Here is a 25,221-nt window from a genome sequence, read left to right on the forward strand (position 1 = left end):
ATACTCTATGAAGCTGCTGACAGCACAGGTTGAGAAAGGAATGGACTTATTTACAATTAAATCTTCACTATATTTCCCTGAACTTTGTCTTCATGTATGAAGTGTGAAAGGGACAAACAGCAGAACGTGGACTCAGTACGAACATATTTTCTCTTTTATTTACAGCCTTTTCAAACGTTAACATTTTCGCTAGAACTCTTGATCAGGTTTTGCATCTTTTTCTCATTAAAATAAATTGGCACAAGTAAAACATATGTAGACAAAAGTTTATTTACACCAAACAACGTCTTGTTTTAAATATTTTATACAGAGCTGCAGATGAGTTGCCAGTTCCTTCAAGCGGTTTCTGCAGTATTAAAGTTGTGAAATATATTATTTATATAAAAGTGAATATTATCTTTATTGCATTTAAAGCAATGAAGAATGAAGCCTGACAAACATTCATTTTAATATGGCCGCCCATGTTTTAAATCCTAACGTAAAAAGTGTAGTAATGGCCCAAACAGACTGTTATAAACTTCTTAAAAACCTGCAGAAATATGTACATTGTTCTTCTGGTCGTGAGGTTTCTCTGTGCTGCAGCAGAACACCAGGGGGCGCTGCACGCAACACCAGCAAACCCTGCGCCTCCTCCCTCTGCTCCTTCTGCGTCTTCACGCTGCATCGGCACAAAAAGTCCCTGTTTACCCGAAAAGAAGCAACACCACCAGGAGGCGCAAAGTCCCACGCCTCCTCAGTGCAAAGTACTCCTGCTCCTCCACCTCCTCCACCTCCTACTGCTCCTCTTCAGACCTCGGTCTGGAAGTCTCCCTCCTGGACGTCCAGGGGCAGGTTGACACACTTCTCCCACTCGGCCGGCGTCATCTCCAGCGCCTCCTTGTGGCCGGGCTCCAGGACGCTCATGGAGGCGTAGTTCTGGTACTCGCATGCCGGGTTGTAGCTTTCCCACGGGTTCTTGTTGGGCAGCGCCTTCTCCTGCGGAGAGGAAGTGAGCAACACAAGGATTTCACAATAAGAGCATTTGGTTAGACACACACAGCAGCACATCAGAACAATAGTTAATAATAATGAAGTAAAAATGAACAATAACAGTATGGTGTGATGTGGTTGGCATGGCGACAGAGGCGGTGAAGGGATATTTACCAGCGTGTGCATCGGCCTCTGCAGAGGGAGAGGGAGGAGGAGAAGCTGCAGCCGTTACTTAGCAACAGCTTGTGTTCATTGGGATCAATACAAGTGATCGGCTTCAGAATCTTTTAAATGTTTTTAATACATTTCTACACCACCGAAATCCACTCATCTGCCTCCACCCCCTTCCCCACCCTCCCATCTCTGCTCTGTGATGGAGGTTCTCCACCTGCCAGAGCTTCATCCCTCTGCTCTGTCGTGATTCTCATGGTCTGCTGCCGTTCACACAGTTTAACACCAAATCCCTCCCCTCTTCTCCTCTCTCCTCCACCTCCACCCCCCCTCCTCCTTCCTCTGTCTGTCTGTGCACCACCTGTCTGTATGTGCACCAGCTGAAGCTCAACCTCAAGACTGAGCTCCTTCTCCTCCCTGGGAAAGCCCTAACCCTAACCTCTCCATCACCCTCCAGACCAGGGGTCGGGAACCTTTTTGGCTGGAAGAGCCATGAAAGCCAAATATTTCTAAATGTATTTCCTTGTGAGCCATATAATATTTAATAATATTGAATGCAACTTAATGCATTCTTTAAGTAAGACATGCATTTTTAACCTATAACACATCTGAGTACTTTAAAAATCACTATATATACTACATTTCTCTTTATTCTTCTTAATAATATTGTTGTAATACTGCAGCTAACCAGTAATAGATGAAATACTTTTTAGCATGGATGTGACTTGTGGTGCTGCCTGGTTTTGCTGGTGGCCTTGTCGTCTGCTTTGTACGTAGTGAGGTGGAGCTTCATGCTGCCCTGAGGCTCCATCAGTGGCCATGTGGGCCACTGACCTCCCCTGACCTTCTCCACTGACCTCTACTGACCTGTGCTGACCTCCTCTCTTGACCTCCTCCACTGACCTCTCCTGACCTGGGTGTTCAAAAACCTTTGACCAGTAGTGTAAATACACTGTGTGTATATATATATATATATATATATATATATATATATATATATACACACACACAGTGACATCCAGTTGGTTTGATACTGTGATACTGATCAGATGTGGATTTGGACGAAGCGTCGGATCAATGATTTGACGATGAATCGATGCAGTTTTGAGAGAATTGCTGTGAATTGACAGAACAAGGTTTTCTCAATACTGGATCAATTGAAAAGATAATGACTCTGATCACTTGTATTGACACCAAATCAAGGAAGAATAAGGTTGAGGTTAAAAAGTGGTACAGATGTAAGGAGCAGCCATGCGTCATGAGGAAGGATGTAGGATCAGGAAATAGAATGAGTCATCAAATGAAATGGAGTCACTGTTGCCACCGGAGACCAGATTAACAGGTGATCTGGATGATCACACCTACTTAACATCTGATTTGGTGATTTAGACATCACGCCCCCCGCTTCCTATTACTCACCATGCCGCCCATATTTGGTATGTCTCGAAATCGGTCGAGGGTTTGAAATTTCTGATTCAGTTCCTGGAACAGCTCCATGTGTCTCTTCCTGGTGTGCATGACCTTCTGGAATGGCAAGGGGGGGGGGGGGGGGGTTTGGTGTTGAAAGCCAATAACGCAGATACAGCCCTGCCCCGCACCCCCCCCCCCCCCTTCTGCATGTACTTGAGCGGCGTCCGAAAGGAAGGAAACTCTACAACACGTTATGTTACACATCATGATCTGCACGTCTCCTTCAGTCCGGACGCTCACACCTTATAAATGCAGTGATGGAAAATCAAAACTGAAAAGTTATTCGAAATGTTTTTCCTTTTCAACACAATAGGTGTTGCAAGTAGATGTGAAATGTGCAAATAAATTTCTAAGCGTAGGTTTTGTAAATTCCAGCAGATGCAGGAGATGAGATGAGCGGAGCACGTCTTCACCAAACAAGGAATGCAGCAAAACATCTTTAAAAAGCTTCACTCACCTCAAAGTCCAGGTCCGAATATCGAGACTTCCTTCTCTGTGAAGATAAACATTTTGAATCAAATGTAAACAGTAAATACATCCAACAGGAGAACGTCTTATTCATTACTGATTAACAACTTGAATCCCAGACATCTAGTTCCAATCCCAGTATCTGGATCAGAACCATCTCAGTCCTACGTGTATTGATCTGACGTGCTGAGGGTGCGGTACCTCCAGGGAGCTCATGGAGATGGTGGACCCCGTCTCACTCCTAGAGAGCCCGGCGCTCTCCTCCATCTCAGCCAGGAAGTTCTTGACGGCAGTGCGGGGCTCGAACGGCAGGTTCTGGTCCAGGTTCTGGCCGAGGTTCTGCATGTGCTGCTCCAGGGTCATGTGGTCCACACCTGGTGGGCTCATATTAAACTCAGGACTCATTTTGTAATGCATGAGCCGGTCATGGGGCAGCGTTTCCATGGCGATATTCATCTTGCCGTCCTCCTTGAGGAGGGGGAGCGCCGCGCCGCGGGGCATCACGATGTAGTCCGTGTCCATCATGGCTGCCGGGACCTCCATGTCGTCCCGCTCCCCCGGCTGCAGGGCGTCGTCCGTGCACAGGTAGACGGCGCGACGCATGTCGGCGTCGCTCATGCACGGCTCCCCCAGCTCGGCCACGCCCAGCTCGGCCACGCCCAGTGGCATGTGCAGCCCCGCCCCCTGCTGGATCATCACCTTGGACATGATGTTGCCAGGCAACGTGGCGTAGCTGAGGCCCTCGGGAACCTTGTCGTCCTCCTCGTCGTTGAGCGAGATGCGGGACAGTGTCCCAGTGATAGTGGCTGCCCGGCACAAACCCATGTCCTTATGGAGTGCTGTGGGCGGAGCCAAGCACGTGCCAATCAGGTGAGAGCAAATCATTCAAACTAACATCAAGCCGCTTGAACCATGTCAACATTAGGACATTACGAGAAACATCAACAATAAACCCTTACGAGGAACAAACTTATTTTGATATAGAAATGTTATATTTCAATTCATATGCAACTGTGTTGGTATTTCATTTGAAATAACACTTTTATATAACTTCCAAACAAATTATCAGAATCACAATTTGCAAATCAATTCAGAAATGTATCAATGTAATTGCATCCAATTAGAGTATTGGTTATTATTATCATTATTCAAGGTTATTCCAGGGTATTCCATGCAACCTTGAACTACTCTCTGATTCTACATGTGACGTCCCACAAAACACTTGACACTTAAACGTATCAAACATATGATATGTGATATATGACAGCGATTCCCAACCGATGGGATTCCCAAACTATTCTCAATACCCACAATATGGAATTGCAAGTGGACCGCCAAATCATGGGCAAAACACATCGATTTTATAGAAAAAATATATATATATATGTATATTAATTACAAAATCGTTTTTATGGAAAAAAAACAAACATTTGATGGTATTTTTTCTTTTAAAACCTTCAAAAATGCATCATTCTGATAGATATTAACTTTTGTTAGGGCGTACTCCGTCCAAGCCGGACCATGACCGACGTGCACCTGTACATTTTTGAACTTGCGGTGATAATCAAAATGGATGGTTGGCAGCATCAGGCACTTTTTGTTTTGTTTTTGTTTTGTTTATAATGTTTTTGTCAAGTTTGTAACACATTTTTTATATAGAATAAATAATTAAAAGTTTCAACAACTTAATTTGGAGTCCATTTAAAAAAAAAAACACCACGGACTGCTGCTCCTTCCGCTACCTACAGATAATTTGACAGTTATAAGAATTATAATAATAATGTTAAAATATTATTTACAGATCACTGGAAATTTGGGCATGACACCCCTTATGAATGCTCTTCAGTTGGACCAGCTTTCTGCAGACGATCGCACAGCGCTGCCTTTTTTAAAATTTTTATATTTATTTTTTGGTCTGTGTGCAGTTACCACCAGCTCTTTGAAGTATGGTTATCATTTCACTCTAACTGGGAGTGGCTATTAGTGCCAGTGTTTGTGAATTGGACATATTTGCAAAGTAAGGGGCCAAATTTGCACCAAATGAATAAATAATATCTAGTTTAAATATGTGCGAATAGCACCAACGCACGAGAAGCTTTTTGTGCCTCGTGCTCAATGTGTTCCTCAGTGTGTTCCTCAATTTGTTCCTCTATGTGTTCCTCAAGGTGTGCCTCAGCATGTTCCTCAATGTGTTCATCAGTGTCTTCTTCGATGTGTTCCTCAGTGTGTTCCTCAATTTGTTCCTCTATGTGTTCCTCAAGGTGTGCCTCAGCATGTTCCTCAATGTGTTCATCAGTGTCTTCTTCAATGTGTTCCTCAGTGTGTTCCTCAATTTGTTCCTCTATGTGTTCCTCAAGGTGTTCATCAGTGTCTTCTTCAATGTGTTCATCAGTGTCTTCTTCAATGTGTTCCTTAGTGTGTTCCTCAATTTGTTCCTCTATGTGTTCCTCAAGGTGTTCATCAGTGTCTTCTTCAATGTGTTCATCAGTGTCTTCTTCAATGTGTTCCTTAGTGTGTTCCTCAATTTGTTCCTCTATGTGTTCCTCAAGGTGTTCATCAGTGTCTTCTTCAATGTGTTCATCAGTGTCTTCTTCAATGTGTTCCTTAGTGTGTTCCTCAATTTGTTCCTCTATGTGTTCCTCAGTGTGTTCCTCAATGAGTTTCTCTGTGTGTTCCTCAATGTGTTCCTCAAGGTGTTCATCAGTGTCTTCTTCAATGTGTTCCTTAGTGTGTTCCTCAATTTGTTCCTCTATGTGTTCCTCAAGGTGTTCATCAGTGTCTTCTTCAATGTGTTCATCAGTGTCTTCTTCAATGTGTTCCTTAGTGTGTTCCTCAATTTGTTCCTCTATGTGTTCCTCAGTGTGTTCCTCAATGAGTTTCTCTGTGTGTTCCTCAATGTGTTCCTCAATGTGTTCCACAGTGTGTTACTCAGTGTGTTACTCAGTGTGTTCCTCTGCGTGTTCTTCTGTGTGTTCCTCATTGTGTTCCTCAATGTGTTCTTCCGTGGGTTCCTCATTGTGTTCCTCATTGTGTTCCTAAGTGTGTTCCTCAATGTGTTCATCAGTGTGTTCCTCTGTGTGTTCTTCCCTGTGTTCTTCCGTGTGTTCCTCATTGTGTTACTCATTGTGTTCCTCAGTGTGTTCCTCAATGTGTTCATCGGTGTGTTCCTCTGTGTGTTCCTCTGTGTGTTCCTCAATGTTTTTCTCAATGTGTTCCTCCGTGTGTTCCTCATTGTGTTTCTCTATGTGTTCCTCAGTGTGTTCATCAGTGTCTTCCTCATTGTGTTCCTCTATGTGTTCCTCAGTGTGTTCCTCAATGTGTTCATCAGTGTGTCCCTCTGTGTGTTCCTCTGTGTGTTCTTCCGTGTGTTCCTCATTGTGTTCCTCAGTGTGTTCCTCAATGTGTTCATCGGTGTGTTCCTTTGTGTGTTCCTCAATGTTTTTCTCAATGTGTTCCTCCCTGTCTTCCTCATTGTGTTCCTCTATGTGTTCCTCAGTGTTCCTCTGTGTGTTCCTCAATGTGTTCTTCCGTGTGTTGCTCATTGTGTTCCTCTATGTGTTCCTCAGTGTGTTCCTCAATGTGTTCATCAGTGTGTCCCTCTGTGTGTTCCTCTGTGTGTTCTTCCGTGTGTTCCTCATTGTTTTCCTCTATGTGTTCCTCAGTGTGTTCCTCAATGTGTTCCTCATTGTGTTCCTCAATGTGTTCATCAGTGTGTCCCTCTGTGTGTTCCTCTGCGTGTTCCTCTGTGTGTTCTGCCGTGTGTTCCTCATTGTGTTCCTCTATGTGTTCCTCAGTGTGTTCCTCAATGTGTTCCTCATTGTGTTCCTCTATGTGTTCCTCAGTGTGTTCCTCAATGTGTTCCTCATTGTGTTCCTCAATGTGTTCAGCAGTGTGTTCCTCTGTGTGTTCATCGGTGTGTTCCTCTGTGTGTTCCTCAATGTTTTTCTCAATGTGGTCTTCCATGTGTTCCTCATTGTGTTCCTCATTGTGTTCCTCAGTGTGTTCCTCAATGTGTTCATCGGTGTGTTCACCGGTGTGTTCCTTTGTGTGTTCCTCAATGTCTTTCCTCAATGTGTTCCTCTGTGTGTTCCTCAATGTGTTCTTCCGTGTGTTCCTCATTGTGTTCCTCTGTGTGTTCCTCATTGTGTTTCTCTATGTGTTCCTCAGTGTATTCATCAGTGTCTTCTTCATTGTGTTCCTCAGTGTCTTCCTCTGTGTGTTCCTCAATGTGTTCCTCAGTGTGTTCCTCAATGTGTTCCTCTGTGTGTTCCTCAATGTCTTTCTCAATGTGTTCCTCCGTGTGTTCCTCATTGTGTTTCTCTATTTGTTCCTCAGTGGATTCATCAGTGTCTTCTTCATTGTGTTCATCGGTGTGTTCCTCTGTGTGTTCCTCAATGTGTTTCTCTATGTGTTCCCCAGTGTGTTCATCAGTGTCTTCCTCATTGTGTTCCTCTATGTGTACCTCAGTGTGTTCATCAGTGTCTTCCTCAGTGTGTTCCTCAATGTGTTCCTCTGTGTGTTCCTCAATGTGTTCTTCCGTGTGTTCCTCAGTGTTTTCCTCAGTGTGTTCCTCAATGTGTTCCTCTGTGTGTTCCTCTGTGTAATCCTCTGTGTAATCCTCTGTGTGTTCCTCAGTGTGTTCCTCTGTGTGTTCCTCAATGTGTTCATCGTGTGTTCCTCTGTGTGTTCCTCAATGTTTTTCTCAATGTGTTCTTCCATGTGTTCTTCCATGTGTTCCTCATTGTGTTCCTCAGTGTGTTCCTCAATGTGTTCCTCCGTGTGTTCCTCAAGGTGTTCTTCAAGGTGTTTCTCAGTGTGTTCCTTAATGTGTTCCTCAGTGTGTTCCTTCATGTGTTCGTCAGTGTCTTCCTCAGTGTGTTCCTCAATGTGTTCCTCTGTGTGTTCCGCAATGTGCTCTTCCGTGTGTTCCTCATTGTGTTCCTCAGTGTTTTCCTCAGTGTGTTCCTCAATGTAATCCTCTGTGTAATCCTCTGTGTGTTCCTCAATGTGTTTCTCAATGTGTTCCTCCATGTGTTCCCCATTGTGTTTCTCTATGTGTTCCTCAGTGTGTTCCTCTGTGTGTTCCTCTATGTGTTCCTCTATGTGTTCCTCAGTGTGTTCCTCAGTGTGTTCCTCAGTGTGTTCCTCTGTGTGTTCCTCAATGTGTTCCTCTGTGTGTTCCACAGTGTGTTCCTTGTTGTGTTCCTCAGAGTGTTACTCAGTGTGTTCCTCAATGTGTTCCTCTGTGTGTTCCTCAATCTGTTCCTCCCTGTGTGCCTCAGTGTGTTCCTCAAGGTGTTCTTCAAGGTGTTCCTCAGTGTGTTCCTTAATGTGTTCCTCAGTGTGTTCCTCAGTGTGTTCCTCAGTGTTTTCCTCAGTGTGTTCCTCGCTGTGTTCCTCAGTGTTCCTCAATATTTTCCTCCATGTGTTACTCCGTTTTCCTCAATGTGTTCCCCAACATTTTACTCCATCTGTTCCTCAGTGTGTTCCTCAATACGTTCCTCCATGTGTTCCTCAGTGTGTTCCTCATTGTGTTCCTTAATACGTTCCTCCATGGGTTCCTCAGTGTTTTCCTCAATGTGTTCCTCAATACGTTCCTTCATGTGTTCCTCAGTGTGTTCCTCAGTGTGTTCCTCCATGAGTTCCTCAGTGTTTCTCACCTGATCGGCAGGCGATGTCCACGTCTTTCTCAAAGTCCGTCTGCAGGTTCAAAACAGAAACAATAGCTGATGAATATAAGCAGAAGGTTTGAGAAGATGAAGAAATGAGAGAGATGCCTCAATGAAAAGAGGAATATAAAAAACCCTTAAAAGTGAAATTCAGGTCATTTAGGAACAAGAAGTAGCTCATACCATGATCTGGGCGTGACCGTTGGGGAAGGTTCCTGTCGCGTCACCGCTAATGGGGTCTTGGCAGTTTCTGAGACGACACCTGAAAGCGTCTTGGACCTGGAGAGTAGACCAGCGTTGGACTCCACAATGGAACAAAGTGTGTTATTGGACAACAGCAAGTGAGAAGACAAACTAATTCCTGTACCTCTCTCCTGAGGACGCAGTGGACCATCACAATGACAAAGCCCTGCAGTGAGTCAAACACGGCGAAGAGGATCTGGAAGAGGATGGAGCGCTTGTCCGTCATAGCTAGGACTGCCGACATCCAGGTGAGCGCCAGCAGGGGGAGCACTACGCAGGAGCTCCACAGGGAGGCCCTTGGGGGGAGGGGGGGGTACAACCAGGTTACATGGAGGTTCAGGACCACAAACCATCTGAGAGATGGATCAGACTCAGACCGGGGGGGGTTAGACCAGGTCTTGTACCCAGACTGGGGGGTTGGGGGGGGCGGGGGGGGGGGGGGGTGAGACCAGGTCTTGCCTACATTAGCTGGAAGTCTGATGGTTTTGTTTTTGAACTCCTGGTGGTACTTACATAGCATTGCTGGCTGTAGTTGCAGACAAAGCCGTGGTGGACACAACGCCGCACTTGGCACACTTGAGGGTCAGTCCTGCGTGCGGCTCGCTCATCTGGCTGCGTGATACAGACCATCCCATAATATAAGCCGACACGCAGGTTCTGCCAAACATTGTGACGCCACATGGCCCCCAGAGACTCCTAACCTCTTTCTGTTTCTACTTCCTCTAGAGAGAGGAGGTCTACGTACCCTGCGCGGTGCTTCAGTTTCTTGTCCAGGATGCCATCTCTGGACACTAGCTTGTTAAAGACCAGGATCCCGATCACCATGTTCACCTGCAGGAAACCACAGTAGATTCTCACACCGGACCATTTTCTGTTTAAGTTATGACTTATTGATTTATCATACAAATATACGGCTGTGACACAGTTCTTTGTGGTACTAATTAATCAGTACTGCTAAAGTCTAGGCATCTGAAGGTTCAGTCAAAATGTTTCAGTTTTACTTTAGTTTCCTCTTAAAGAGTTAAAACCTTTTTACAAACTGACTGAAAATAAATAAATCGTAAAAAATAAGATATCTGCCCTGAAGTGTATTTCGACTTACTCCACTGAAGTACTATTACCTCAACATAGCAACAAAGTAAATGACTTGAGCAGAAGTACTCAGTCACTTTCCTGGGCTCAGAACTTACCAGAACCACGGCAGCCGCCGGCCCTACAAAGGCGTAGAGAAGACCTCCTTCTAGGGACAACCAGCAGCTGGAGACCAGACACCAGCGGTTACCATAGCAACACATAATTTTCCAAAGGATTTACTGCTTTTTCTAAGCAACGGAGGACTTACTACTGTGGCGTCCCGTAGCCCTTTGCTTTGGTGAAGCCCATGGAGACGGCCACCACTAAGGCCGGAAGTCCTGGAGGAGAAGTAAGCAACGGGGTTAAGAGCAGGTCCAACTACAGGATCCACAGAAACCAGAACAGGTACAAGCTCTGCCACTGGGCTCTGAACCCAAACTGGTAATCAGACAAGTGGAAGCGACTTCCTGTTTCATGTTTTATCTTGAGGACAGTTTTACTATAAAAAAAAAACCAATGAATTGTAAACACCATCAGTGACCTCACCAGTACTGTGAGTACTCTGTACTCGTCCCAGTGAGTACTCTGCAGCAGGCCCATGCAGGGACCTTCAGAAGGCCAGGTGCTCACATGGAACAAGGTTTTAAAACCCCATTTCCAGCAGAACCTGTTGCATTTGAGGAACTCATATACAAACTATATGTAATGGCTTTTAATTTAATCTCACATGCAAACTATATGTTTTGTTTTTTAATTTAATATCTGGATTATTCAACCAAAACATCTGCTCCGTGTGTGAACTGCAAATTGAAATATTAATGACACAAAAGTCTCGGACAACAATTCTAGCTTTTTGGTGTGATAAAACATGTCTAGAGATTCTGATTCTATGTAAAATATGAAATATTAAATATCTTGTCAGGATAGGGTAGGGTTAGGGTTCTTTGCAACAGGGAAGGAAAAGGGAAAGGTCACCATGACAACCTAACATTGCTTCCTGCAGGTCATTGCAACAGGGAGCAGGTGTAGTTTGAACAGATGGGTTTTCACACAATAAATATTAGGGTCAAGAGGAAGAGCTGCTGGTCAAGTGATTGGAAGGTTGCCGGTTCGATCCCCGGTTTCCCCTGCTGAAGTGTTGAAGTGAGCAAGACACTTGAATCCTGATATCTTTGTCCATCCCTGTAAAAATTTAAAAAAAAATAAAAAAAGAACCAAACATGTACATGCAAAAACATAAACACAGGTAGCTCAGGAGGTAGAGCTAGTAGTCTAGTAATCTAAAGGTTGCTGGTTTGATCCCAGGCTCCTCCTGCTAGCATGCTATAGTGTCCTGGAGCAAGACACTTAACCCCTAATTGCTACTGATGGCTGAGTCCGTCACTGTTTGAATAATTGTAAGTCGCTTTGGATAAAAGCGTCTGATCAATGTAATGTATCCCAAGAACATGGTTTATTAAGTCCAGGAAAACTGGAACAATGCGACACGTGGCCTCTCCTGTCATAGTAATGGCATTAGATGGGTGGGATGGTAGCTCGGGAGGTAGAGCTGGTCGTCTAGTAATCTAAAGGTAGCTGGTTTGATCCCAGGCTCCTCCTGGTAGCATGCTGTAGTGTCCTTGAGCAAGACACTTAACCCCTAATTGCTCCTGATGGCTGCGTCTGTCGGTGTTGAATAATTGTAAGTCGCTTTGGATAAAAGTGTCTGCTAAATGTAATGTAAATGAGGAAGAAAAGGGGAGGGATGAAACCAGGAAGGTGTGGGTGTGCAGGGCTGTGTTCAAAGCAGGTGCTGGTGGTGTGTGTGACTGAGTTGCCCGTGGAGTCACATCGCTCTGGGTGGGGACCAGCCCACGTACACTCAGTGGTAATAAAAAACATGACAAATAAGTAAAATTTCATTTTTATTGAAGATGTATTTATTTCATTTTATGACGTTAACTGAATGAAACAGAAAAATCCCGAGCGAGCAAGCCCGTGCTTTACGAAAGTACAAACTTTTAAATTATATCTTGTAGATCTATATGAGTGACGATTCAGCAACTGGATTGATTATTTCTCGCCTCAAATTTGTTCAGAAACACATTTTAGTGGACCGGGAAGGTGAAATCAGTGAAAGTTACGGAGTAAATACAACATGGAACTCGTGCTGAAACCCCATTGGATGACGTCACATCCGCGTCACCGGTGCCAGTGTCTGGTTCTCGGGGAACTCCCGCAGGTCCTTGTTCCCCTCAGGAAGTCCCCACAACTGTTCATATTGTGAAGTTCCAGGTGATTACCCCCCCTATTTGAGACAAATAGGAGTGAGAATGTATATGTAATATATCTATTTAATTCACTTTAAATGTATTATGATATATTATATAATTATGTTATATATAGAACAGTATTAATTAATACATATAATACATATATACATACATATAATATGAATTAGATTAAACAAATTGTCATTGCACAGAGTACAAGTATTGAGGCAATGAAATGCATTTCTCTGCATTTTACCCATCCTAGTAACTGACGTATCTAAGAGCTGTGGGCTGCCATATAGCGGCGCCCGAGGAGCAGTTAGGGGGTTAGGTGTCTTACTCAAGGACACATCAGCACGCTACCAGGAGGAGCCGTTGATAAAACCGGCAATATTCCGATTACTAGACAACCGGCTCTACCTCCTGAGCCACTATATGTATTCAATATATACAGGTACTACTCACTAAATGACCTACCTGTTGAACGACCGTTCGGACATACGACGAGCTCTCCGACCAGTCGGTATCGTGCACTGCATACAATACCACGGCGTGTATGCTGTGTGCGCGGCGTCTAAGCGTCAGCAATCTGTCAGTATTCAGTACACTAGCGTTCACAATTACAACGCCCCCTTACCGTGATATAACACCGGTCCTCGCTTATCGACCAATTAGCTTAACAACCTGGTTGTAGTAGCAGAACTCTTTAATTAAGTGAGGAGTACCTCTATATAGTATATGTGACCCATCGCATACTTTAGGGTCATTTGGTGGCTTTCGACTTTTTTTTCCCCGCATCATTTGAAAGTGGAGAATCAGAGCTTCCAAACAAAGTGTCTATATTTTCAAAGCTATGACTTCTTAATGACAAGTGTGTGGCAAACTGTGATTCTTAGATAATCATCTTCAAAATTTTACCCACACTTGGTTCATTCAGCTAGCTCCCAGAATGCACATGGGGTTGGCGGACAAACAAAGCCACATGGCTACTTAACATCCTGGTGAATGGGACAATCACTGCTTTGTTCATATGTTTTGAGGGAATATTGAACAGCCTCATTAACACACAACTATTTTGTTTTTAAAAAAGCTCTTATTTAACAGAAAGAATACACATGTTGTATAAAAGTGGAATTATTTTGTAGTTTAAAAGTACAGAGAACACAACAAAATGTAGATTCTATCAATAATATGAGTCTCCGGAATCTGAAATCTGGAATCTGAAAATCTGCCAATCATCAACCTCAACGGACTTCATCACGTCATCAACTTCTTCCGTTGTAACAACAACGGGCGTATCGTCGGTCTCCTCCGGTGGTTCTTGAAAATATTCAGTTTCATCGTCACATTCAGGTTGAACTCCGCTGTTAGAAATATTTTCCAAGTCCAGGATAATATCAGATTCAGAAGCGCTGTCGTTCTCAGTGTCGCTGTCAGAGAACTGACTATCATCGCGGAAAATCAAGTATGTAAAAATCAGTATGCGCTGCTTACACTGACTTGGATCTATCGCACTGGTCAGATTAAGGTCCGCGATATGATTTCGATCTTCCTCCACCCGCTTCTCCTAATCCATAACAAGGAGACAAAAGTTTTCACAGACGGGTGAAACCGGATCCTCGTCTTGTATACGGAAGTGACGTCAGGATGTCTTCTTCGATGGTAGACCTTGGTACACGCCCCCTCCACAATGATGTCTCCGTTGTGTGTAAAAGTAGTACGATTTAAAGGTTGAACTCTATCAAAACGGTTTCACATTAGGACTTCACATCACATGGAAAATGGAGGAATGATCTTCACTTGGATGCTCGCTTTAAAGGAAACCATCGATCGCCGTTGTTCAGAGCTGTTTACAGAGTGCAGAGTGAGCTTTGTCCCGTCACAGGCTCCACCAACAGGCTTGTCATATGAAGGAAGGGATTCCCCACCTCCCCCACCTCCCCCTCTATACCAGCCAGTTTCCATATGAATCTGAGTCATGGAGCACTGCAAGCATCGTGCTCAGAACGTTGACTTCCTGTCCAAGCATCATTTATGTCTCCACAGGAAACTGATCAGGTCATTGATCATGGACCAACAAGGCCCGGACTCCTCCAGTAACAAGAATCCAGAACAGCAATGAAATCAATTGAGACAGTAACGAAGATCTTAAATCTTAAAAAAAGCACCTCCTTCCATTGTTCCATTGTACATTTAGACTCTACACACACATAGAGAGAGAGAGAGAAAGAGAGAGAGAGAGAGAGAGAGAGAGAGAGAGAGAGAGAGAGAGAGAGAGAGAGAGAGAGAGAGAGAGAGAGAGAGAGAGAGAGAGAGAGAGAGAGAGAGAGAGAGAGAGAGCATTTTAGCAGGACTCACCCCATCCCAGGCACAGGAAGCGTTTGCGGATGATCCGGGTCCGGACCTTCCCCGTCACGGCCATGTAGGACTGCCAGGCCTCGGTGAGCACCCAGCAGAACGATGCCAGAAAGAAGAAGTGCAGGAACGCTGTCGTCATGGTACACACGCCCTGCGGACGGGGAGCACATAGTCAGTTAAAAACCTGGACCTGGACATGAACGCAACATGAACCAAAACCTAGACTTGATCCTTAACCTCAACAAGCCCCGAAGCGCAGAGTCTGCAGAGCTTAATGCATCATTATGTAGTACAAATAGTATGTAGTACTAAGAGTATGTATGAGGACGAGAACAAATCAGATCTATACGGAGGAGCAGAACCAATCAGATCTATACAGAGGAGGAGAACCATGCCCTTTAAATGGCGTAGCGTTGCTAAGCTCAGTGTGTCAGTTTTCATGGAACCAGGGAGCATGTAGACAGAGTAGAGATGGAGTCCAGCAGACAGAGGTGAAGATATGGCAATTCAACATCTGATCAGTTTGACATCTAATCAATTCAACATCTGATCAGTTCAACATCTGATCAGTTCAACATCTGATCAGTACAACATCTGATCAGTTCAACATCTGATCAGTTCAACATCTGATCAGTTCAACATCTGATCAATTCAACATCTGATCAGTTCAACATCCTATCAATTCAACAGTTGATCAGTTCAAAAGTGGATCAATTCAAAGTCGGACCATTTCAACAGCTGATCAATTCAACATCTGATCAGTTCAACATCGGATCAGTTCAACGTCGGATCAGTTCAACGTCGGATCAGTTCAACGTCGGATCAGTTCAACGTCGGATCAGTTCAACGTCTGATCAATTCAATATCTAATCAATTCAACATCTGATCAGTTCAACATCTGATCAGTTCAACATCTGATCAGTTCAACATCCGATCAGTTCAACATCCGAACAGTTCAACAGCCGATCAGTTCAACATACGATCAGTTCAACATCCGATCAGTTCAACATCCGATCAGTTCAACATCCAATCAATTCAACAGTTGATCAGTTCAACATCCGATCAATTCAACAGTTGATCAGTTCAACATCCAATCAGTTCAACATCCGATCAATTCAACATCTGATCAATTCAACATCTGATCAGTTCAACATCTGATCAGTTCAACATCTGATCAGTTCAATATCTGATCAATTCAACATCCGATCAGTCCAACATCTGATCAGTTCAACATCCGATCAATTCAACAGTTGATCAGTTCAACATCTGATCAATTCAACATCCGATAAATTCAACAGTTGATCAGTTCAAAATCGGATCAATTCAAAGTCGGACCATTTCAACAGCTGATCAGTTCAACATCTGATCAATTCAACATCTGATCAGTTCAAAATCGGATCAATTCAACAGCTGATCAGTTCAACAGTTGATCAGTTCAACATTCGATCAGTTCAACATCCGATCAGTTCAACATCCGATCAATTCAATATCTGATCAGTTCAACATCTGATCAATTCAACATCTGATCAGTTCAACATCCTATCAATTCAACAGTTGATCAGTTTGACATCTAATCAATTCCACATCTGATAAGTTCAACATCTGATCAGTTCAACATCTGATCAATTCAACATCTGATCAATTCAACATCTGATCAGTCCAACATCCGATCAGTCCAACATCCGATCAGTCCAACGTCCGATCAGTTCAACGTCCGATCAGTTCAACGTCCGATCAGTTCAACAGTTGATCAGTTCAACATCCGATAAATTCAACATCCGATAAATTCAACAGTTGATGAGTTTAACATCTGATCAGTTCAAAGTCGGACCATTTCAACAGCTGATCAGTTCAATATCTTATCAGTTCAACATCTGATTAATCCAACATCTGATCAGTTCAATATCTAATCAATTCAACATCTGATCAGTTCAACATCAGATCAGTTCAATATCAGATCAGTTCAACATCTGATCAATTCAACATCTGATAAGTCCAACATCTGATCAGTTCAACATCTAATCAATTCAACATCCGATCAGTTCAACATCCGATAAATTCAACATCCGATCAGTTCAACATCCGATCAGTTCAACATCCGATCAGTTCAACATCCGATAAATTCAACATATGATAAATTCAACATCTGATCAGTTCAACATCTGATCAATTCAACATCTGATCAGTCCAACATCCGATCAGTCCAACATCCGATCAGTCCAACATCCGATCAGTCCAAAATTCGATCAATTCAACATCCGATCAGTTCAACATCCGATCAGTTCAACATCCGATCAATTCAACATCCGATCAGTTCAACATCTGATCAGTTCAACATCCGATCAGTTCAACAGTTGATCAGTTCAACTTCTGATCAATTCAACATCTGATCAATTCAACATCCGATAAATTCAACAGTTGATCAGTTCAACATCTGATCAATTCAAAGTCGGACCATTTCAACAGCTGATCAGTTCAACATCTGATTAATCCAACATCTGATCAGTTCAATATCTAATCAATTCAACATTTGATCAGTTCAACATCAAATCAGTTCAACATCTGATCAGTTCATCATCTGATCAGTCCAACATCTGATCAGTTCAACATCCAATCAATTCAACAGTTGATCGGTTCAAAATCGGATCAGTTCAAAATCGGATCAATTCAACAGCTGATCAGTTCAACATCTGATAAATCCAACATCTGATCAGTTCAATATCTAATCAATTCAACATCTGATCATACAACAGCAGATCAGTTCAACATCTAATCAATTCAACATCGGATCAGTTTAACGTCGGATCAGTTCAACATCGGATCAGTTCAACGTCGGATCAGTTCAACGTCGGATCAGTTCAACATCCGATCAGTTCAACATCTGATCAATTCAATATCTAATCAATTCAACATCTGATCAGTTCAACATCTGAACAGTTCAACATCTGATCAGTTCAACATCTGAACAGTTCAACATCTGATCAATACAACAGCTGATCAGTTCAACATCTGATCAGTTCAACATCGTATTCCCCAGGGGCCTCTCCTCAGGATCCTATTCCCCAGGGGCCTCTCATCAGGATCCTATTCCCCAGGGGCCTCTCCTCAGGATCCTATTCCCCAGGGGCCTCTCCTCCAAGGGCCTCTCCTCCAGAAGGGTAACCTTCCAGCAGCAGGAGAGTTGTCATCTCTTCTGTCGTCTCTTCTCCTTCTCTCATGGCATGAGAGTGGCGTTGCCACAGTGATAGCACTTTATAAACCCATACTATAAACAATGATATTTATCAAGATAACATCAACATTAACACTAATAATTCCTTTGTGTTCTATGAGAAAATGAAGCGTCTGATACACAAGGCGGGAGGGATACCCTGCACTCAAGGAGGGACTGGACCAGAAAGCCAAAACTCCAATATCCAATTTGTCATTTTTCAGATGGAACAGAGTGAGCGGCGTCCAGCTGAGTGACTCACCAGCGAGCAGAGGCACCTCCACGGCCAGGACGCCATTTCTTGTTAGAGCAGAATGAAACAGCGTGACAATTACACCCCTGCAGCAGCCATGTTGCCTCCTCCTGCTGAGGTCTCAACCAGACAATGAAATATGCCTCAAACATCTTTTGACAGGACACCAGGAAGCAGGAAGACACTCCTTCCTGTCGCTGCTTGCAGCGGTAGCGGTAGCATAGCCTGTGTTGTCTGACCAATTAAAAGGCTCAGCAGGCGCAGCAGCTGGAGCTGAGATGCTTCTCACTCCCAGATGTTCCACCTGCAGCTTCCACACAAATATCTCAGCGAGCTTCGGAGCCAGCTCCAGCCGCTCATAATGACGGAGCCTGGAGGGGATGTGACAAGGCTTCAAATTAGCTCCGCCATTCAACTCCGTGCAGCAATGGATGCAGTCAGATCAGGTTCTGCTTGTCCATTAACCATGAAGAACCAGGAAGCGCTCCCAACATTCTCAACAAAACTCCTTTGTTCTGTTGAGATACCAGCCTCATCTTAAACTGATATAAAACTGCACCAAATTACATTAAATGTCCCTGATGCTCACACACGTCACAAATATCACCACGTGAAACCTCTTTCTGGACTTCTCAACTAAATAGATGAGACCATAAAAAGGGAAAAAGCAGGTGAAATATTAACAGCATTAACTCAGGTAAATAAACAGGGAAATGATGTCAAACTAAACATTGACACTGAGGGGGAGGCTTGGAACACCACAAACACCATTCCTTTAAATAATACGGATTGGACAGATCGTTCCATTTCAGATGGAACTGGTCCAGCTCAGCAAGGAAGAGGAAGACAGAAAGGAGCAAGAGGAAGACAGAAAGGAGGACAGAAAGGAGCAAGAGGAAGACAGAAAGGAGGACAGAAAGGAGCAAGAGGAAGACAGAAAGGAGCAAGAGGAAGACAGAAAGCAGGACAGAAAGAAGGACAGGAAGGAGCAAGAGGAAGACAGAAAGGAGGTCAGAAAGGAGGACAGAAAGGAGCAAGAGGAAGACAGAAAGGAGCAAGAGGAAGACAGAAAGGAGGACAGGAAGGAGCAAGAGGAAGACAGGAAGGAGCAAGAGGAAGACAGAAAGGAGGACAGAAAGGAGCAAGAGGAAGACAGAAAGGAGCAAGAGGAAGACAGAAAGGAGGACAGAAAGGAGCAAGAGGAAGACAGAAAGGAGGACAGAAAGGAACAAGAGGAAGACAGAAAGGAGCAAGAGGAAGACAGAAAGGAGGACAGAAAGGAACAAGAGGAAGACAGAAAGGAGCAAGAGGAAGACAGAAAGGAGGACAGAAAGGAGGACAAGAAGGAGCAAGAGGAAGACAGGAAGGAGCAAGAGGAAGACAGGAAGGAGCAAGAGGAAGACAGAAAGGAGGAAAGAAAGGAGGACAGGAAGGAGCAAGAGGAAGACAGGAAGGAGGAAAGAAAGGAGGACAGGAAGGAGCAAGAGGAAGACAGGGAGGAAGACAGGGACCCTGAACCCTGGACTGCTTATCCAGGCTGTTCAACCTGTGGCTCAGGGCCAGATGTGGCCGCATGTTAGTAATAAACAACAAAACACTGCAACATCAGGAAATGTCGTCCAATGAAAAGAGGCAGATTCCCCGTAGCCCCGCCCACTGCCACCATAACCAATCACAATGTGCTCACTCACTGTCATTTTAAATGTTCTATTAAATATTTCCATGTGTGATGTGGCAGCACATGAGTGAAAAGTGTTTTAATTAACACGTCATTAAAACTTAAATAAACACAATAATAAAAAAACACGCTCACCGCATTGCCCGTCTGCGTCTGTCCGACAAGGATCAATATGTTTGAGCAAATTATCGACAAGCAGAAGTTGATCAAAATGATTGATCGTTCAGATCGAATGAATCTGGTGGAAAGAGGGAAGAAAACACGGTTTGAGTATTTCCTCTGAATCTCCTCCCAGCTGGAGGTGGAACCAGACTGGTTCTGAATATCCTCCCAGCTGGAGGTGAAGGTCCTTGTACCTCCACAGGACGGCGTAGATGACGGCCAGCGTGATGAGGGCCAGGCAGGACAGACCACAGCCGACGATCAGGGTCACGGACGGGACCCCTGAATAGACCATGGTCTGTGGAGGGACAAGAGGTCAGTGTGGGCTCTGCCACAGCAAACCAATCAAACCAGTCTGTCCAATCAAACCAATCAAACCAGTTTGTCCAATCATACCAATCAAACCACTCAGTCCAATCAAACCAATCAAACCAGTCTGTCCAATCAAACCAATCAAACCAGTCTGTCCAATCATACCAATCAAACCAGTCTGTCCATTCAAACTAATTAAACCAGCCGGTCCCATCGAACCAATCAGACCGGTAAGTCCAATCATACCAATCAAACCAGTCTATCCAATCAAACCAATGAAACCAGTCTGTCCAATCAAACCAATCAAACCAGTTTATCCAATAAAACCAGTCTGTCCAATCAAACCAATCTATCCAATCAAACCAATCAAAACAGTCCGTCCGATAAAACCAATCAAACCAGTCTGGTCAATGAAACCAATCAAACCAGTCTATCCAATCAAACCAGTCTGTCCAATCAAACTAATCAGACCAGTCTATCCAATCAATCCAGTCTGTCCAATCAAACAGGTCTATCCAATCAAACCAGTCTGTCCGGTCAAACCAATCAAACCAGTCTGTCCAATCAAACCAGTCAGTCCAATCAAACAAATCAAACATGCCTGTCCAATCAAACCAATTAAACCAGTCCATCCAAACAAACCAGTCTGTCCAATCAAACAAACCAGTCTATCCAATCAAACCAGTCTGTCCAATCAAACCAATCATACCAGTCTATCTAATCAGTCCAGTCTGTCCAATCGTGCAAGTCTATCCAATTAAACCAGTCGGTCCAATCAAACCAGTCTATCCAGTCAAACCAGTCTGTCCAATCTGTAGATCCAACATGGATGTCCTACCCTTTTTCCAAACAAGAGCTGTGATATTTACAAAACAAACGATCGCCATATTCACCTTTTGGACAGATTCCCTATACGGATCATTATATTTTTATATTTATGGATCATTTTAAACATATTTTAGGGAAGAATACACATGCTTTCATAAAATATTTATTTACACATAATATCTGAGAATCAGTAATGTGGATATTATATGATACTATGATATTATTATGTGGATATCATGAGCATTGATAAGAAGTTCAAACACTGCATTGCTTTGCTGTGATAGATTACTTTACTGCAACTTATTACTTTACTATGGTAGATTACTTTACTGTAACTGATTACTTTACAATGATAGATTGCTTTACTGTAACTGATTACTTTAATGTAATGCTCCCTTAAGACATGTGCCTGTGTCACCATATCAGCACGTTGCCAGAACTAGTATCCAGACCATTATAGTCTTCAAATGATGGCTCATATTTGGAAGCTCAGTTCCACATGATGCTGCAAAAAGGTTCAAAATAAACAAATTCCTAAATATTAGAGAAAATTAAAAACTTCTCTGGGTTGTACTGACCGCTCTCTGTGTACCCAACAGCACTAGTTACTTCATAGTGATATTTTATTATTATTGATCTCTAAACATGCTTAGGGTGTTAATAAAAGTTGATACTTTAGTCATGGTACTAGTGTTTTCTGTGTCTTCTGGCGAATCCTCCTCACACCAGTCCAACCTCCCTGATAACAGACCAATCAGCATTTCAACAATCAATAATCCTACTTACTACTTCCTGTGGCTGCTGAGCCAAGATGGCGAAGGCAGCGACCCGCTCGCAGAGGCACCTGGTGTGGGAAGCATCAGAGAGCAGCGTCCTGCAGCCTCTGGAGCTCCAGCCACCCCAAGAGCCGTTCCTGAGGATGAGGGACAGCAGACATCAAGGTCCAGTGTCTACATCTGACTGATAGAGGATGGAGAGGATCTCCACACTGGAGGAGGTCTTCTCCATCACGATGGAGGATAAAAGTGTTTTCCATCAGGGTAAAGGATTGAGAACACCTCCACGCTAGAGGAGATGTGCTCCATCAGGATGGAAGTGGGAGATGTTCTCCATCAGGATGGGGGAGATATTCTCCATTAGGGTGGAGGATGGAGGTGTTATCTATCACGATGGAGGAGATATTCTCCATCAGGGGGGAGAATGGAGGTGTTCTCCATCGGGGTGGTGGTGTTCTCCATCAGGGTGGAGGATGGAGGATGGATGATGTGGGTGTTCTCATCAGGGTGGAGGATGGAGATGGTCTCCATCAGGATGGAGGATGGGGGATGGATGATGGGGGTGTTCTCCGTCAGGATGGAGGATGGGGAATGGATGATGGGGGTGTTCTCCGTCAGGATGGAGGATGGGGTATGGATGATGGGGGTGTTCTCCGTCAGGATGGAGATGGAGAACACATCGATCCCGATGCTGCTGATCACAACGATCGATCATCGATCGCTGTGATCAGCAGCATCGTATCGCTGCGGATCGGATCGTTACCCGCAGTCGCTTCGGTGAAAACGCTTCTTTCTTTCTTTCTTTCTTTCTTTCTTTCTTTCTTTCTTTCTTTCTTTCTTTCTTTCTTTCTATTCCGCCTCGCTTCGTGTTTTCCTCTTTATTTTCTCTCCATTTCTCTCTCTTCCTCCCTCCGCACCGAGGCTCCGCCGCTTCAGCGGGAAACGCAGCATCACGGCTCCGCGGAGGGGGGACGGGGATCCGCCTGCTCCTGTTCCACTCTGATTATTGAATGATTCTGTTGATTCTATTGATTCTTTTGATTGTCTTCATAACGCGGTGATGTCCGTTTAGTACTCGGTGCAGAAGCTGCTCTTCCACCCGAGAAAAATCTCCGAAAAGCTCGGAACCCGCCCCCCCGCTCCCCCCCCCGCAGGAAGCACGGAGTGGTATCGTCCGCCGCCCCCAGTCAGCGCGGTGGAAGCGTCTCCTCGGTTCGATCAGTTCGATCAGTTCGATCCTTCAACCCTTTTTAGATGTATCGGTAGACACTGAACAGAACTGATTATTGATTTCAAAACAGAAACACCCATGCTGCTCCATTAACCCGTTCATGACAATAACATCACATACAATAACATAAATAATCCTGAATTCACAGGGGTCTCAACCCTCGGCCCGGGGCCCCCATCCAGCCGCTGTGTCTTTGTAAACAGAGAGAAATTAATTTTCAAATGTTCCACCTTCACAGTGCTCCACCTCCATCCTCACAGTGTTTCACCTCTATCCCCAGGAGGAGACCACCTGCAGCAGCCCCCAGCCTTCACCCTCAGAGTACTCTACCTCCACCTACACAGTGCTCCACCTCCACCCTCAAAGAGTTCTACCTCCAACCTCAGAGTGCTCCACCTCCAATCCTTTGAGGAGACCACCTACAGGTTATGTTCTCCAGTGGACCGGGCATCTGGTGGAGGTGATGTTCCCCAGTGGACCAGGCGTCGGGTGGAGGTGATGTTCCCCAGTGTACTGTACACACTGTATATACTCCAATACTGTGCACACTCTATATACTGTAATACTGTACATTTGTAAATACAGGAAATATTGTGATACTGTTATACTGTCAATACAGTAAATACTAAATACACATGGTAGACGTGAGTGCTTACAACTAATGCTGCCTCTTACTGGAGGTGAACCGTCAACCTCCAACGCTCTGCAGCAGCGTGAAGCTCAGATTCTACGTCCCCCATGATGTCCTCCATGTCGTCCTCCATGACGTCCCCTATGATGGTCCTCCATGACATACGCCATGTCGTCCTCCATGACAGTTTTCCATGACGGTCCTCCATGGCAGTCCTCCAAGACATCCACCATGACATCCTCCATGACGGTCCTCCATGACATACACCATGTCGTCCTCCATGACCGTTTTCCATGGCAGTTCTCCATGACATCCTTCCATGACGTCCTCTATGTTGTCCTCCATGACGTCCTCCATGACATATGCCATGTCATTATCCATGACCGTTTTCCATGGCGGTTCTCCATTACATCCTCTATGTGGTCCTCCATGATGTCCTCCATGACATACACCATGTCGTCCTCGATGACTGTTTTCCATGACGTCCTCATGACAGCACTCCATGATGTCCTCCATGACGGTCCTCCATGATGTCCTCCATGACATCCGCCATGAAGTCCTCCATGACTGTCCGCCATGACGGTCCTCCATGACCGTTTTCCATGGCGGTTCTTCATGACATTCTTCCATGGTGTCCTCTATGTTGTCCTCCATGACATCCTCCATGACGTCCTCCATGTTGGTCCTCCATGACATCCGCCATGATTCTCCATGGCATCAACCATGATGTCCTCCATGACTGTCCGCCATGACTTCCTTCATGTCCTCCTCTATGACGGACCTCCATGACATCCTCCATGTCGTCCTCCATGACAGTTTTCCATGACGGTCCTCCAGGCAGTCCTCCATGACATCCACCATGACGTCCTCTATGTTTCCCTCCATGACGTCCTCTATGGTGCTCAGTGACAGTCCTCCATGACATCCTCCATGACGGTCCTCCCTGACAAAGCCATGTCATCCTCCATGACCCTTTCCCATGGCAGTTCTCCATGACATTCTTCCATGACGTCCTCGATGTCCTCCTCCATGATGTCCTCCGTGATGGTCGTCCATGACATACGGCATGTCGTCCTCCATGACCCTTTTCTATGACATCCTCCATGACATCCGCCATGACTGTCCTCCATGACATCCGCCATGACATCTTCCATGACGGTCCTTCATGACGTCCAGCATGACGTCATCCATGGTGGTTCTCCATGACATTCTTCCATGATGTCCGCCATGACGTCCTCTATGTTGTCCTCCATGATCTGCCTTGACTTCCTCCATGACATCCTCCATGACGGTCCGCCATGACGTCCTCCATGTTGTCCTTCAAGACATACGCCATGTCATCCTCCATGACCGTTTTCCATGGCAGTTCTCCATGACATCCTTCCATGACGTCCTCTATGCTGTCCTCCATGACGTCCTCCATGACATATGCCATGTCATTATCCATGACCGTTTTCCATGGTGG

At 44.6% G+C, this 25,221-nt stretch overlaps 1 protein-coding gene across 1 annotated transcript in view; it reads right to left on the reverse strand.

The window, feature by feature from the left end:
• Positions 1-516: 516 nt before the first annotated feature.
• The window catches only part of adgrb3 (adhesion G protein-coupled receptor B3), a gene marked incomplete at its 5' end in the record, with an annotated part of 129,221 nt that continues 104,516 nt past the window's right edge, over positions 517-25,221 (reverse strand). Inside the window, 15 exons of the mRNA XM_080016869.1 lie at positions 517-975; positions 2,560-2,664; positions 3,068-3,103; positions 3,280-3,917; positions 8,739-8,778; positions 8,931-9,026; positions 9,115-9,286; positions 9,504-9,602; positions 9,736-9,821; positions 10,181-10,247; positions 10,333-10,402; positions 14,675-14,825; positions 19,952-20,054; positions 20,173-20,276; positions 21,905-22,031. Coding sequence (XP_079872995.1) covers positions 787-975; positions 2,560-2,664; positions 3,068-3,103; positions 3,280-3,917; positions 8,739-8,778; positions 8,931-9,026; positions 9,115-9,286; positions 9,504-9,602; positions 9,736-9,821; positions 10,181-10,247; positions 10,333-10,402; positions 14,675-14,825; positions 19,952-20,054; positions 20,173-20,276; positions 21,905-22,031 — 2,083 coding nt within the window. The 3' untranslated portion in view covers positions 517-786. The remainder of the gene's footprint in view (positions 976-2,559; positions 2,665-3,067; positions 3,104-3,279; positions 3,918-8,738; positions 8,779-8,930; positions 9,027-9,114; positions 9,287-9,503; positions 9,603-9,735; positions 9,822-10,180; positions 10,248-10,332; positions 10,403-14,674; positions 14,826-19,951; positions 20,055-20,172; positions 20,277-21,904; positions 22,032-25,221) is intronic.

This window comes from Zeus faber, assembly GCF_960531495.2.
Source record: "Zeus faber genome assembly, chromosome: 16".
NCBI classification, from domain to species: Eukaryota; Metazoa; Chordata; class Actinopteri; order Zeiformes; family Zeidae; genus Zeus; species Zeus faber.